This window comes from Phocoena sinus, chromosome 13 (assembly GCF_008692025.1).
Source record: "Phocoena sinus isolate mPhoSin1 chromosome 13, mPhoSin1.pri, whole genome shotgun sequence".
Lineage (NCBI taxonomy): Eukaryota > Metazoa > Chordata > Mammalia > Artiodactyla > Phocoenidae > Phocoena > Phocoena sinus.
In genome coordinates this window covers 35,493,961-35,508,502 of record NC_045775.1, presented here as the reverse complement: position 1 = coordinate 35,508,502, position 14,542 = coordinate 35,493,961, and the positions used below count along the sequence as shown (strand labels likewise).

The 14,542-nt window shown below is 41.3% G+C and overlaps 1 protein-coding gene across 5 annotated transcripts in view; it reads left to right on the top strand.

The window, feature by feature from the left end:
• THADA (THADA armadillo repeat containing) overlaps positions 1 to 14,542 on the top strand; it is a 314,598-nt gene that overhangs the window by 136,001 nt on the left and 164,055 nt on the right. For 4 of the 5 annotated variants that reach the window (XM_032652726.1, XM_032652725.1, XM_032652728.1 and 1 more), the window contains one exon: positions 549 to 680. In XM_032652726.1, coding sequence (XP_032508617.1) covers positions 549 to 680 — 132 coding nt within the window. Of the gene's footprint in view, positions 1 to 548; positions 681 to 1,055; positions 1,603 to 14,542 lie in introns of those variants that run through there. The other variant, XM_032652730.1, reaches the window with a different exon arrangement.

The following is a 14,542-nucleotide window of genomic DNA, read 5'->3' as shown; positions in this document are numbered from 1 at the left end:
ATAATTTTTAGAATGGACATCTTAGAGCATGGACCATTTTATTCTTTTAGCAGTTTTTGCACTTGGCATGAATTTATACCAATTGTCTGTAATGAGAAAATAAAATCGCATCAGTGAATTTTACTTCTGTTTATGATCCATTTCCTCACATTAGTAATTTGTGCAGACAGGCTTTTCTGGCCCTAGTAAGTGACTGTCCACGCTTTCCTAAGTACATTTGGATGTTAAAAGTTTCACATTTCGTACTCTGGAATAAACACCTCTCTAATGTCTGAACAGCTGAAATCAAAACAGCAGACTCGAATTACCGAATAATATGCTTTGAGAAGAGAATCCTGTGCAAAAGCCCAATCCACGGCTTTGCCAGTTTCTCCCTCATTTACACACTAAGAGAATATGAAGTGAATGGAGGAAAAAACGCAAAAAGGAAAATTATTGCTGATCATAGTCTCACGTTATATATCAATACATAATTATTTAATGAGAAAAACGTTTGAAGATAGTGCCTTGCCTATCTTTTATGTACAATAATTTTTTTCTTTTTTCAGTGATACAGGAGAACTAAACCATCATCCCAGCATGTTTCTCTTACTTTTGGTGTTGGGGAGGCTCTACCCTTCCCCGATGGATGGCACCTGTTCTGCTCTCAGCATGGCACCTTTTATTCCCTTCATTATGAGGTAGTGTATGCCTCATGGAAATAATGGGAGTGGGCATGGGGGCTTTATGGGGCTATTTAATCCTGTTCCTATTTCAGAAATTATAGATTTTTTTTTTTTTTTTTTTTTTTTACTCTGGGAGGGTTCTTGTGAAGACAGGGGCCTGGGATTATTGCCATTGCCCCCAACTGGTCTCCAGTGTTTCAGATGGTGGGTTTAGGAGCTCATGTCTCCTGTTTAAGTAGTGTTTTCTGGGAGTCCTGCCTGCTAATGGGTGTGTGGTGTTGATAGGAGATACCCCCTTTTGATAAACATAGCCTGGGTGTTTGCATTATCCCTGTGTTGAGCCTGGCCAGCATGGGGCAGGCTCAGTTCTGGCATATATCCCCTGTCCAGGGGTTCAAGAGGACACCTGGTCCTTCACTCTGGAGGAGTTTGCTGGTGGTTGCAAGGGGCAACATCTAGATGGCAATGCTGTGTAGCACGAGTTCACTTCCCACTCATCTTCCCCTTCAAGCTTGGAGTACCTGAGAAAAAGCCATGCATAAAGATTACACATGGAATCAAATGATAACAGGCTTTTCTGCTTCTACAGCCTATTACCACTTCCTCCTGTTACATTTTTTTGAGGCATTTGCCAGCTTCTGATCACCTTTTTCATTTTGGATCAAAGGCCTCAATAAACAGGCCTCCAAAAGGTATTGAAATTTTCTTGTGAAATATTTCAGAAAGCCTGTGATATTAGTTAGCTTTACCTTTCTGCTTACCTCTTGACAAAACAGTACCTTCATTTTTATGTATCTACCAAAAAATGAAATACAGCAGAAGGATAAAATATAACCAACTCAAGAGAGTGTACTTGTTATTTATGTGGTGTCCTGGGTTCCACTTCCTGGTTTCACAGAGCTGACTGATGCATTTTAATGTGAGAAACCATTAAACACAAGATTCTGGTGTGTGATTGCTGTAGCCATTTGTTTGCGCCAAGCCCTGGCTGTGGCTGTGTTATCTGTGATCACAGAGATGACTCACTCAGATTGGTTTTTGTTTCCTGATACACAGAGTTACCAGCCTCCCGTATCCAGCATTTGGTGATTCATTTTAGGAATTTGGGTCATAAATTTAACTTTCAGGAGCATTTAAAAATTGTACTTTCACATATAGCTGGAAAGAACTAAAAAATAATTCAGAAAGTTGATGGTTGGGGGAGGCACATATACAGAATCACAGTGTACATTAGAAACAAAGGCACGCTTTAGAACTTTATCGTCCTGTGTTGAGAACATCCAATTTGTGGAAGCTTATTTCTTTTTCTTTTTCTTTTTTTTTTTGCGGTACGCGGGCCTCTCACTGTTGTGGCCTCTCCCGTTGCAAAGCACAGGGTCCGGGCGTGCAGGCTCAGCGGCCATGGCTCACGGGCCCAGCCGCTCCGCGGCATGTGGGATCCTCCCGGACTGGGGCACGAACCCGCATCCCCTGCATCGGCAGGCGGACTGTCAACCACTGCGCCACCAGGGAAGCCCTGTGGAAGCTTATTTCTAATCAATCTGATAGGTGTTACATCCTAGAAACCAGAAGTTACTATGTTGAAAGTATCCTTCCTGTTATTTATTAGTTTACGTATAATCAGAAAGCTCATGTTACTAATTATACTCAGAGCACTTATTACATATACAAAGATCACGTGGACATAGGAGATTTAAATATTGCCTTAAGGCTAATGTACTTAGTGCATCTTCTTTTTCTTAACTCAGAAACACAAAGAAAGAAATGTACAGTTCTCCTGTCCTTCCAGTGAAAATGCCTTAATCAGTGGTTGCTTTCTACTTGAATAAAGATTCATAGAGCACCACCAGCAGCAAAAATGCCATAGCGGATTCCTTAGAGTGTCCGTAGGCTCTGGTTTATTGAATGTCCAAGTATGTTATAGGCAGTGTTCCTCAAACTTTAAGATGTAAACATATCACTTGGGGATCTCATAAATTCTGATTCAGTAGGTCTGGGGCGGGGCCTGAGATTCTGCATTTCACACAGACTTCTAGGTAATGCTGAGGCTGCTGGTCTGCAGATCACACATTGAGTAGCAAGATTAAATTTGAGATATCAAACATTATCAGAACCACACACATACAGAGAGGTGATTTTAATAAACTATACTTGGAACTTGGTTAGGCTATTCGGGAGGTTTATCAGAAGTAGCTTTTGACCCAGGAATTCAGAGAACAAGCAAGAAAATATTCTGAGCAGAGAATTCAGTAGGAAGTAGACCAACCTTATTGAGTCTCCACTGTTTGCCAGGCACTGAACTGGACGTTTTGCTTAACGATGACTCTGAGAGGAGGTGTTACACCTCTCTTTACCTGTTGAGGAAACTGAGGTTCAGAAAGCAACTCAGTTATAGAGTTGGAATATGAACCCAAGACTGTAGGGCTTGTCAAGAGTGTTGGGTATCCTCTTTCTATTACACCAAAATATCCAACTCCCTTTTGTGTAGTTAAGAGTTTTGGCTACACTGAGTAGCCCCAAGGGCCCTGAAATTTATGCAACTAGGAGCGATTAGGAGCCTGTATCTAGGCAGTGGATCCAAGTGCAGGCTATTTTCACGATGTAGAAGTCATGCCCCACTTGCAGTGGGGTCTGCTCCTGACCTTGCTTTTCCAATGGTGGCAGTGGCTTGATTGGGTGCAGGCTTTCTCTCAGGCTTACATCTGTGGGATCATTGCTTGGGGTAGTTGGGGCCAGTCTGTGGCCTGGGATAGAAGAAGCCTGGCTTTTCTTTCTTGAAAAGAAAGTAGAAAGATCCTAGATTTAGAGTTAGAAAACCCAGTTTTGGGTTTCATCAACCTACTGCCAGGACAACCTTGTGCGCCACCAGGGAAGCCCTCATCAGGGCTTTTAATCTGCTCATTGTACAACTGATTCACTTCAGCACAGTCAGAGCAACCTCTGTGCTACTCTGTGCTATCTCAAATTTAATCCCAGTGTTTTCACCCCACCAGAGAGATGAACTATATAAAAAGATTTTTTTAAATAGCGAATTTGGTAAAACTATACACATTAGATTTAAAATACTTCTGAGAAAATTATTCATGAAGAAAGTGAAAGATTGATCATAAAAACCTGCCAATCCAGGCAGTGTTTGTGGTTCTAATCATGGTAAAGTTTAGGCTGTGTTGACTTGGGATAATGGCTGAAAAGACGGATATATGCACAAGTGGATGGGCAGTGTTTTATTTTTGTGGCATTGCTAGTATTAATTTACGTACTTGGAAGAGCTCTAATCAGGCTCTTGGATACTCTTGAGTTTAGCTAAAGCAAAATTTTTCAGCTAGTGGGAGTAGCACAGAGGTTGCTACAATGAGAAGATTAAGTGAGAAGATACAATGAGAAGATTAAAAGCCCTGATGAGGGCTTCCCTGGTGGCGCAGTGGTTGAGAGTCCGCTTGCCGATGCAAGGGACACAGGTTCGTGCCCCGGTCCGGGAAGATCCCACATGCCGCGGAGCGGCTGGGCCCGTGAGCCATGGCCGCTGAGCCTGCGCGTCCAGAGCCTGTGCTCCGCAATGGGAGAGGCCACAACAGTGAGCGGCCCGCGTACCGCAAAAAGATTAAAAAAAAAATAAAAGCCCTGATGACAGCTTTTTATTTCCTTTTGATTTACATATACTTACCTGCCATTTCCTTCCTCTCTGTGAGGTGTTAGGAAGTATTATTTGTACCTTTGTCCCTTATTCCACATTTGGGAATCCAAGCTTATATCTCTGTTGCCTTTCTTTGTTAACTTAAATCTTAGAAGCTTCTGATGTGGATATTCCACAGTTATGTGTGCGCACAGCTATGATTTGTTGCATCATCTTGGAACAGAAATGATCATGTTAATCCCAGTGTTTTGTTTACAAGGTTTTTTCAAATCGAGTGTATTTTATGTGCCTAATGCTGTGCTGGATCCAGATACACAGCCCTCTTCCATGCAGAGATGATGCCTTCAGTTTAAGGCCGTTCACCCCCTTCAGTTCAGACACCACAGAGCAGAGTGACGCATGCTTTAAAAGGGACCCTGACTAGCTCCCTGATTACAGTTCACTAGTGCCCACGTGTCCGGGGCTTTCTAGAGACCAGAATATCTCTGGACACACACCTTGGAATTCCCTTTCACAAGCAAGCTTCAAGTTTGAATTGACGAGCTGTAGGAAACCAAAAATGCCTCAAACCTCGGCAATCCTGAACAGAACAAAGGCCCTGGACTCAAGAGACTTGGTTCTTTCTAAGCTCTGCCACTTATTCACTAGCTGTGATGCTTGACCAGTGTGGTACCTGTGTGTGTGAGGCAAAAAGTGCCTTCTATTGCAGATAACTGAGGTCTCCGCATCGGATTAAATCCCTCTACTGCCTTTTGTTCACTCTGGGATGCTTTTAAAAGGATCTCCCCAACCTCCCCCCTTTTTGACTTATTTTCATTGCAAATGACTTTTGGTATGTTTTTCTCCAAATCATTTCAGTCCTTGTTCACTTTAGGTAAATTTTCAGTGAAATCTGCCTTTCTGTTTTGTGAAAAATTTTGAGGTACAAATAACCATACAATCTTAATTAAACACGTGGCAGTGGAAATCACCCATAGCGACCTATGTATGCAATGGAAACTGTTTTAGTTGCGATATTGAAACATCTAGTCAACAATCAAAACAAAAATTGGAAAATACGCATTTTATGTATTTTTTAAATATTTCATGGAACCTTTTGATTGTACCAGTCTTAAGAAGGGAGGGGTAGGGAGTACAAAAACTAAGACTTAGGCCTTTTAAGCCTATGATATTGGAAAATAATATTGACTCTTGTTTTATTTTCCTTGAAAGTTGCATAATGCAAGAATTATCACCTTACTCCTTACCCAGGTTATGAAGTTGAAAGATCTTCCTTGCCATCGTGTAGAGTTGGGGTTTTTGCAGTAGACAGTAGTTGGCTTCTACCTTCATTTGTGATTATAATACCAGGAACTTTCCTCCAAGGTTGCACATTTCTATCTGTTCTGTCTTCCCAGAATCCTTGTGATAAGTAGAAGGCAGGATTTGCTTTATAGAGAAAGAAATCAGGCAGAGGGCTGTTGAGACACTGCTGGGAAAGAAGGCATACCCACCTCCCTTTCTCTCCACCCCAGCTCTTAATCCTCTCTCCCTCTGAATAGCTATAGCATTAATTTAAATCTCTTATCTTACTAGTCATCATTACTGAATCATATTGTAATTTATATGCTCAATACTTATTCCCTCCAAATAAATCTTAATCTCTTTCCATGGAGAAGCAGCTATGGATTTTTTCAGTTTTTCATTTTTGGTACCTTTCTCTGCGTAGCCCAGGTTTGGGCACAGAGGCTGAATTATTAACCTAAAAACGAAACTAACTGTGAAATGAGACACTGTGTCTTAGCAGATCTGTGTATCTATGAAGTACTTAAGGGACTCCTGGTCTTACAGTATTGGAGCCATATTTCATATCCCACTGGTTACTGATTATGTAGAAAGGAGGCTCAGCTGGGTTTTCTGTTTTACCTGCCCTTTGAGGAATCTTATGCTCTAATGTGAGCTCTGACATTTGCTTTTATTTTGACTTCACCTCTCTGAAGGTCACACCCTCGGTTTCCTTTTCTATCAAATTAAGATATTGGACATTACCCAGGGTCCTCTCTGGCCTTATGAGCCTATGACCTGAGACCTTCCTGGACTCTGACCTCCTCTCCCCTGACTGCTATCCAGTCAAGGGATCTGGAGGTCCACCTTGCAGCTACCGTGCTGCAGGCTTTAGAGCCAAATGAGAGGAGCCTGAATTGATAAGAGGAGGAGGGAGGTCATAGAATTATAAACAAGCCAAAATACGTGGGGGAAAGCCTCCTGATTAATGTGGCACGAAAAAGTGGGCCCCTTAGTGCTTCAGGCTGTCGAGTCTGTATAATGGGGATAATCCTGACTACAAAATAGCAGATAAAAGCCCCTTAGTTTGTTGGTTAAGAAAAATTCTAGAGAGAGGAAGGGCTTGATGGTATAAGGTGATAGAGGGCAGACTTTTTTTAACTCCTGCTTCAGCATTGTCTTTGCCAGTAAACTGGAAGGAAGGCCCTGAAACCAGATGTAGGTGAGGTGATAGAAAAAGAACACTGTCTCTTGTGGATAAAGGCAAGTCCTCGGACCCAGATAACTTACAGCCTCAGGTACAAGTTAGCCTAGAGCCAAGTCAGTAATTTGGGGGATGTGTGGCATGGGAATGTTATCCTCGGAGCTTGCAGAAAGATTTCAAAAGAGAGAGGAAAAGGCATATTTTTATCAGTGACCAAACAATTGTGTTGATATTGTTTTAGACTGGATCATTCAATGTATTACTTGCAAGTGCTTCATACTTTATTTGCTGAGAGCTAGTAAGGATTCCCTAAGAATTAGTCATGCCTGAGTCACCTCATTGTTTTGATGGGATTAGGAGTCTGATAGATGAGGCCAATGCTGCTTTATTCAGCGTTTGAATTACTTACTTAAAATGAAGACAGACTAGATTGCGTGCTTATTAGGTTTGCATATAAGAGAGATATAACTGGTGGTGGACTCCCATTCAAAATAGTCTTTAAGCATGGGAGAGACAGACACAAATTCAGGCTAGTAGCCGTTACCTTTATGAAGCAGGGAAGGAGGGGATAAAATTAAGGAAGCATATACTAGGAGCTTGTTTTATTTGTGATGTGTTCTTAAGCTGGGTTTGGGGCAAATGGCTGTTATATTATTCTCTCTACTCTTTTTTATTTGATATGTCTAATATAGTCCATAATTGAAAAATATGATTTCAAAGTAGCCTTGGAAGACTGGATTGATGGGCTGAGACTATCAAGATAACATTTAATAGAGATATATATCATGTTCTGATTTTGTAAAGAGAAGTCAAAATTACATACATATAGAATGAGAGCTGTCGGCTTCATAGCAGATTTTATGAAAAAATCTTGGGGAATGGGATTTCCTGGTGAGCCCTGAGGAAGCAGTATGACACAGTTGCTGCTTCTAGGTAGTGAAGGCTATAATCCCCCTGAACTCTGCTGGTCAGACTAAACCCACATCATTCTGCTATTATGTTATTATGCTGTGGGCTTCCCATTTTAGGAGGGTCACTGATAAACTAATATTTATCCAGAGAAGGTGACCAAGATGAGGAGGAAGCTAAACATCTGGAAATAGTTAGACTGGAAAAGACTAGTTAGAGGCAACATGGTAATGGTCTTTACATATTTGAGAGGCAGCCGTATGACAGAAGGCACATCATTTCTCTCTTGTGCTCCCAATGGGAAAGTAAGAGGTAGATTTCAGATTTTAATATAAGGAAGAATTTTGTGAGAGCTAACATTCTGCATCAAGAGAACGAACAGATTTCCATAATACTGAGCTGCTGGTCATTGAATGTCATCAAGGAAAACTGATCATATGTTGTGTATATTTTTTAGATTTCTGCAGTGCATCTGAGGTGGGGCCAGATGACCATCAAGGCATCTTTTTGAGGTGTCTTATTTTAGAATAGCTGAACAACCTGGCTGTAGATTCTAAATGTGCAGTGAAATGATAAACCTGCCCCTAAACCTGTAACACATATTTGTACATTTTTATTCAGGTACCCCTTAGGGGTACCTGAGGTTCAGTGTGTGGAATGAAATCATGTTTTCTGCATCGTGTGGCTTTTTTGAGAAGAGTTCTGGAATCAAAAGATACTCTGTCATTCATGGGTTCCTCCACCTACCAGTTGGGGTGCCATACTGCTCATGGCCCACAGGTCACAGTGGTCTGCCCCTACATGGTACCCTTCAGCAGTTAATCCACTTAAATTTAGCTTCTCAGTAACTTCTATAACTTTGTTCTCTGTAGTTCTGAAAACATTTTTTTGGCCTATGGGATGTTTTGTCTGAAAAGCATTCCTTATTAATTTAATTATCATTTTTTGGTGGTTGCTATATTTTTCTCCATTTCAGATGTTGGCTTAAGCCACATTTGTTTTCTGACAAGTACAAGGAACATCTGAGTCTTTGAGAAAAGTCAGAGATGCTTTTCTGAAGAATGATTAAAATAGATAACTCTTTGTTGTCCAAACGTCAAACAGAGATGCCTGTAGAAAGAATAAAGGAGTTGCCAGTCCTAGCCCATTACAAGTAAAAATATTTGAGAATAGGGCTTTCCTGGTGCTGTTACTACAGCACTTCCTCCTGCCTGGCCATCCTAGAGGTTCAGAACTCCACCTGTCCTGTGGTTACTGGTAAATTCCATGACCCTTAGAGAATGGGATTAAAGGTTAGGAGTCTCCCTATACCATTCTGATCTGCTAACAATGGTTGGGTGAAAAAAAGGGACCTGCCATTCCATTAACGTGTAGAAACCCTGACCTCTGGTTTTAGTGATATGACTTTGATACCAGGCCAGGCCTTGAGCAAGATTGTCAAGGTGCAGATGTTCAGTTCCACTCAGGGCTTTTTTGAGTGCTCAGTTCTCCCCTTTGCCTATAAGCCAAACCTGTGCCTACTCCTTCCTTTCATACAGACATGTAAATGACCCTAGTCATTACCCTCCTTGGGGCTGTTTGTTGTGTTACACAGATACACATTTTGAAATAAAGTGAGGAATCTAGGTGATGGAATTTTAGGCCTTACATAAGGGAGGACCCAAAAGCAGAGATCGGAAGGTGTTTCCCAATGCTGGTGAAATCACAGTTTGGGCAGCTATCTACTTGGTCTCCTTTTTACCATGGCCCTGCCTAGCTAGTGCTTTATTTGGAGGGCTTTTTTGCTTACGGCCTTCTGAATTTCCAGATTCTACCCAGGGGTACCTGAGGTTCAGTGTGTGGAATGAAATCATGTTTTCTGCATCGTGTGGCTTTTTTGCGAAGAGTTCTGGCATAAAAAGATACCTCTGACATCTGTCACCGATTTTTATCTCTCAGTTCCTAGAGGGGGGCCTGGCCAACTTAATCTCTGGTGCCAGATCTCTTTAAGACCATTTTCTGAATATGTTTTTGAGCAAAAGGAATGAGGAGTTCACCTCTTAATGGAATGCATTGACAAAGCAAGCTAGAAAAACAAAACTTGTAAGGACCAGCTTTTCTGCAGTGTTATCTGTTACTTCAGTAGGCCAGTTCAGGTCATGTTAGAACAAGTGATCTGTAGACAGCCTCGTTCTTAGGTGAAATTTCTGACAATGATGATAATCCATGGCCTATTGCTGCCATTCACTCTCAAACTTAGAATCCAATCAGTTAATAGATTAACTAAGTAGTTGTTAAACATCCATTGTATACCTAGCTAGCATGAGGTCTTGGATAAGAAGCAAAGTAAAGGAAAAAGGTTTTTCATCCTTGAAGAACTTATGATCTAGCTAGTAAGATAAAACCCATGCTGTGAACCTGACATACTGTATATGAACCACTTAATTGTATGGCAGATACACTAAGGACCAAGGTCCTGTAAACAAGGGGAGGAGCACTGGTGGGTTGGAGAAATTCAGGAGGTTTTCCTAGTAGCAAGGCAGGAAAAGAACGTGGGAATTCAGTTTACCATCCTGAAGACTTTAAGAAATCTCCCATGTTGGTTAGCAGCTCTTAAGAGAGGAAAGTCATACTGTTCATTCTGCAGACAGTGGGCTCTAACAAGCAGAAGACTGTGGCAGAGTTTTATGATTCATAACTTGAAAGTTATCCTAAAGAACTTTGTTTCCACTTGAATCAAGGATGACCCAGGAAATTCACAAAATAAATGGTTTGCTACTTAGCAGAAGAAACGGTCCACGGTGAATCTTTGGTAAACTTTAATTAAGAACAGTATTTACTCCAAGTGTTGCATTTCCAAGTCTTATGGAAATAATGAAGAGTAACGGGAAAATTATTATAAATGTAATAATATTTAAATTTTAAAATATTTTAATAATATTTTTCCTTAAGGAGCCTTTATTTCCTTAAACTTAATTATTTTCTCAAAAATGTAGCCAAGATGCTCAGCAGGCATTTTTAATGCTGAATTGAAGATTTGAGAGTACCAAGCCCCAAATGCCAGCTAATATGAAGTCATCTTCTCCTACCTGGTAGGGAACATTTTAGAATCAAAACTGTATGTTTTTCTCTTTAGGCAGAAAAATCTGAATTAGGGAAGAGGGTATGAAGGTAAAGAAGAATTACAGTAGGCTTAAAATGAGACAAGAAAAATTCACGACATACCATGTTTTGATTATCTTTCTCTGATCGACGCAGTTTTTTTCCTCCCTCTCCTCTGGGCCTTGACCCTTACCAGTCTATTTATCATCTTCTTGTTAAAACAACCTGCATTAGTCACATCAGCTGCACCAGATCATTCACCCTCATACCCTTTGACTTTTTCCCTTTGGGCCTTATTTTCCTCACTCACCTTGAACATTGAGACTCTTGACTGCCTGTCTTGCCTCCCCTCCACACAGCGACAGCTACTCTCTCCTTCACCATTTATTCTTGTCTTTCACTTTATTTTGTGAGCGCTCTTCGTCACTAGGTCATCCATCCATTAAATGTATTTGCTGAGGGCCTACTTTGTGTCATTGCCATAACCCAAGGCCCTACTCTCATCACCTCTTAATTGCAAGAGAAAATAGAAGCCATCAGGCATGGACTGTCTCCGTGGAGACACCCACTCTCCCTACTACCATAGCTCTCTCCTTTGTTTTATAGCCAGACTCTTGGAAAAGGTTTTCTGTGTTTACAGTCTCCATTTCCTCCCCTCTTATTCCTTCCTTAAACCACTGCAGCCTGGATGCTTCTTCCACCACTTCACTGAAGCTTCACTGACAAACGTGAAATAGTAGTGACCTCTTCATTACAAAAGCCACTGGATGCTTTTCAGTCTTTATCTTTCTGAATCTTCCTCTGCTATTTGACACTCTTGCACACTGGCTTCTCCAGGATGCTCTTCCTCTGTGGCCTTGTTTGGCCATTGCTTCTTCCTCCTCTTTCAGGGCCCATTCCTCATGCTGCCTCCTAAATGTTGGTGCACCTCTTTGTCCTGCCCTCCACTCTTTTCTTTTTTCACCTTACATGTACAGTCCTCACCTGGCTGGCAACTCACATACATTGATGAGTCAGTCCTAGATCTAGAACTTGTACAGAATCATAGATTCAACTTTCTGTTGGACAACTCCTTCTGCGTGTCCCATACACATCTAAAAGTCAGCAGTTTCCCCCAGGTAGTGCCTCTGCACACTGAGGTCTGAACAGCCATCTCTTAGGGCCTAGCACGACGTCTGCACATTCCCCCTGGCCAACTGGAGTCAGAGGACTTCAGGACTCAGGGTATTAGAGGATCCTTTCAGTATTATTGACTGTGTTCATAGGTACTCAATAACAAAAGAACATTGGGGTTTTTGTTTTGGGGGTTTTTTTAATAAATTTATTTATTTTTGGCTGCGTTGGGTCTTCATTGCTGTGCACGGGCTTTCTCTAGTTGTGGCGAGTGGGGGCTACTCTTCGTTGCAGTGCGTGGGCTTCTCATTGCAGTGGCTTCTCCTGTTGCGGAGCATGGGCTCTGGAGCTCTCGGCACGCGGGCTTCAGTAGTTGTGGCTCGCGGGCTCTAGAGCACAGGCTCAGTAGTTGTGGTGCATGGACTTCGTTGCTCCGCGGCATGTGGGATCTTCCCGGACCAGGGCTCGAACCTGTGTCCCCTGCATTGGCAGGCAGATTCTTAACCACTGTGCCATCAGGGAAGCCCAGGAACATTGGTTTTAAAAGTCATTGACTTTTGATATCCCTTCAGTAAGTTTGAAATGATTTGCTTTTTCCTTTATACTGATGATCATCACTTTGAAGTAGCAAGTGGCAGGTGTTGGTAACTTTCTTTGGAGATGGAAAAGTCAGGGTCCAGAAGGAGTAAGCAGAATGTGTCCGCAGTCAAAAAGTGATTCGTTAAGGAGTCAGGGGTTGATTCGTTTACTCATTTACTCAATAGATAATTACTGTAAGCGTGATTGTGTGTCCGGCACGATAGAAATACAGTGGAGCACCAGACAGATAAGATTTTTGGCACAGTGGGATATCCGTTGTGCTGTGTTGCTTCTTGGTGCCTATCATCTTTGCTCTGATTTTTTTCCATATAATTAATGATGAGTGATAATAATTAGCAGGTATTTACTATGGGCCAGACACTGTTTTAGGACTTAATGCACACTGATACATTTAATCATCATGACAACACTCTGAGGTCCCTAACATCATTCCCATCCTCCATCCTCCAGAGAGGGAAAGCTGGGCAGTGGGAAGTTTAGAAATGTGCCCTAGGTCATACTGCTAGGAAGTGATGAGGCCAGGATTTGAACCAGGCGATCTGGTCCCAGAGCCCGTGCTCCTCGCCACTCCCTTAGCTACGCTAGCTAGCGCTTAATACTACAATTCGCCCTTTTGCTCATGTTTACGATCCTCCATCTGTGGGGTATGACAAGCTAGTTCTCAATATGCCAAAATTAACCTGAAGTTTTAGATAACAAACACTTGGACTTACTTTGCTTTCTTGAGATATCTCTCCCCTGCCCCCCTTGGGCATTGCTCTAGCAGTGGTCTCTTCTTCTAATCTGAAATCAGTAGAAAAGAAAGAAGAACTTGCAGTTAAGGCCAAGTGGTTGTGACGGGTTGCTAAATAAGACTGGTTCAACTGAATTTCTGAGATTCCTGAGAAACACTGAGGATTTCTTACAAAAGAAATTTTCCTTGTAATAGGAAATCGTGGGTCATTGCACAGTTATAAGTGTCTCAGCAAAGAAAAAATGTGTCTTGAGGCTTAAGAAGCATAAAATCTTAATGAGATTATTTGTGGGCTGCTACTTAGGCATAATTTTTAAACTATTAGAACATATATTTTCCATCTGACTTTACCATCTTAGGTTTTTACTGTTGAAACTTAACATAATTTTGAAAAGCTTCAGGGTTGTTGAAAGAAAAAGAAAAAAAGTAACAAGCATTTATATAAACAAGTTGAAGTTTACAATGTACTTTCATAAACAGTAGCTTACTTGATCATCCTCTTTTTACTGTCTTAGAAAACAGAATCATAAGGATATCACTATATGTTGAAATTTTGAAAAATTGCCAACATTTTCTTATGTGGTAATCCTACACTTTAAAAGGATACCTTAAAAAGGCAAGTCTGAATCAGTGAAATGTTCAAATTACTGGATATTATGAAAGGAAAGTTTCATTACTCCAAATTATATGTAATATATCTAGGGAACTGCTTTTTAATGGGTGGGTAACAGTAGCATCTGGTTAATGTATTAGTTGTTAAGCCACACCTCGAGGCCTCTGAGATGGGTTGAAATCCCCCTTTTTTCCTCAGTTTTATATTTTTCATGTGCAGAGTTCCACCTCCCTCCTTCACCAACCAAAGGTTACTAGCCAAACCTGCTGGAGAGCACACTGAGAGTGAGATGTGTGAGATGTGCCCCCTGGGTTGTCTTTTTCTGTTTTGTTTCATTTTCCATCAGGGAAAATTCCTGGTCTGGGATATTTGTGTCCTGGCCACCAGTTCCCAAGAGATGGCCACATTTCTCCCAATTTTAAATGAAACTCTCAGTCCCAGAGGTAAACATTAGCTCGGCCTCAGTCTGAGTAATTGCAAAATCAAAATTAGGCAGGCCCACGTGAATGAGATTTTCTGTTTTGTCTCTGCAGTGTCCAGAGCATTAACAAAATGTCTATTTGTATTGAGGGTGCCTCTGTGTAAATAAGCCTGCTCCTTTTTGATTATTGCAATCGTACAGGAAAAGGCCATCTGTTTTGGTAGTAACTATGGAAATATATCTAGGTAGCCAAGGAAAAGCTGGATTGTTACTAAAGGATGTGTCACACCAACAAGAAAATAATTT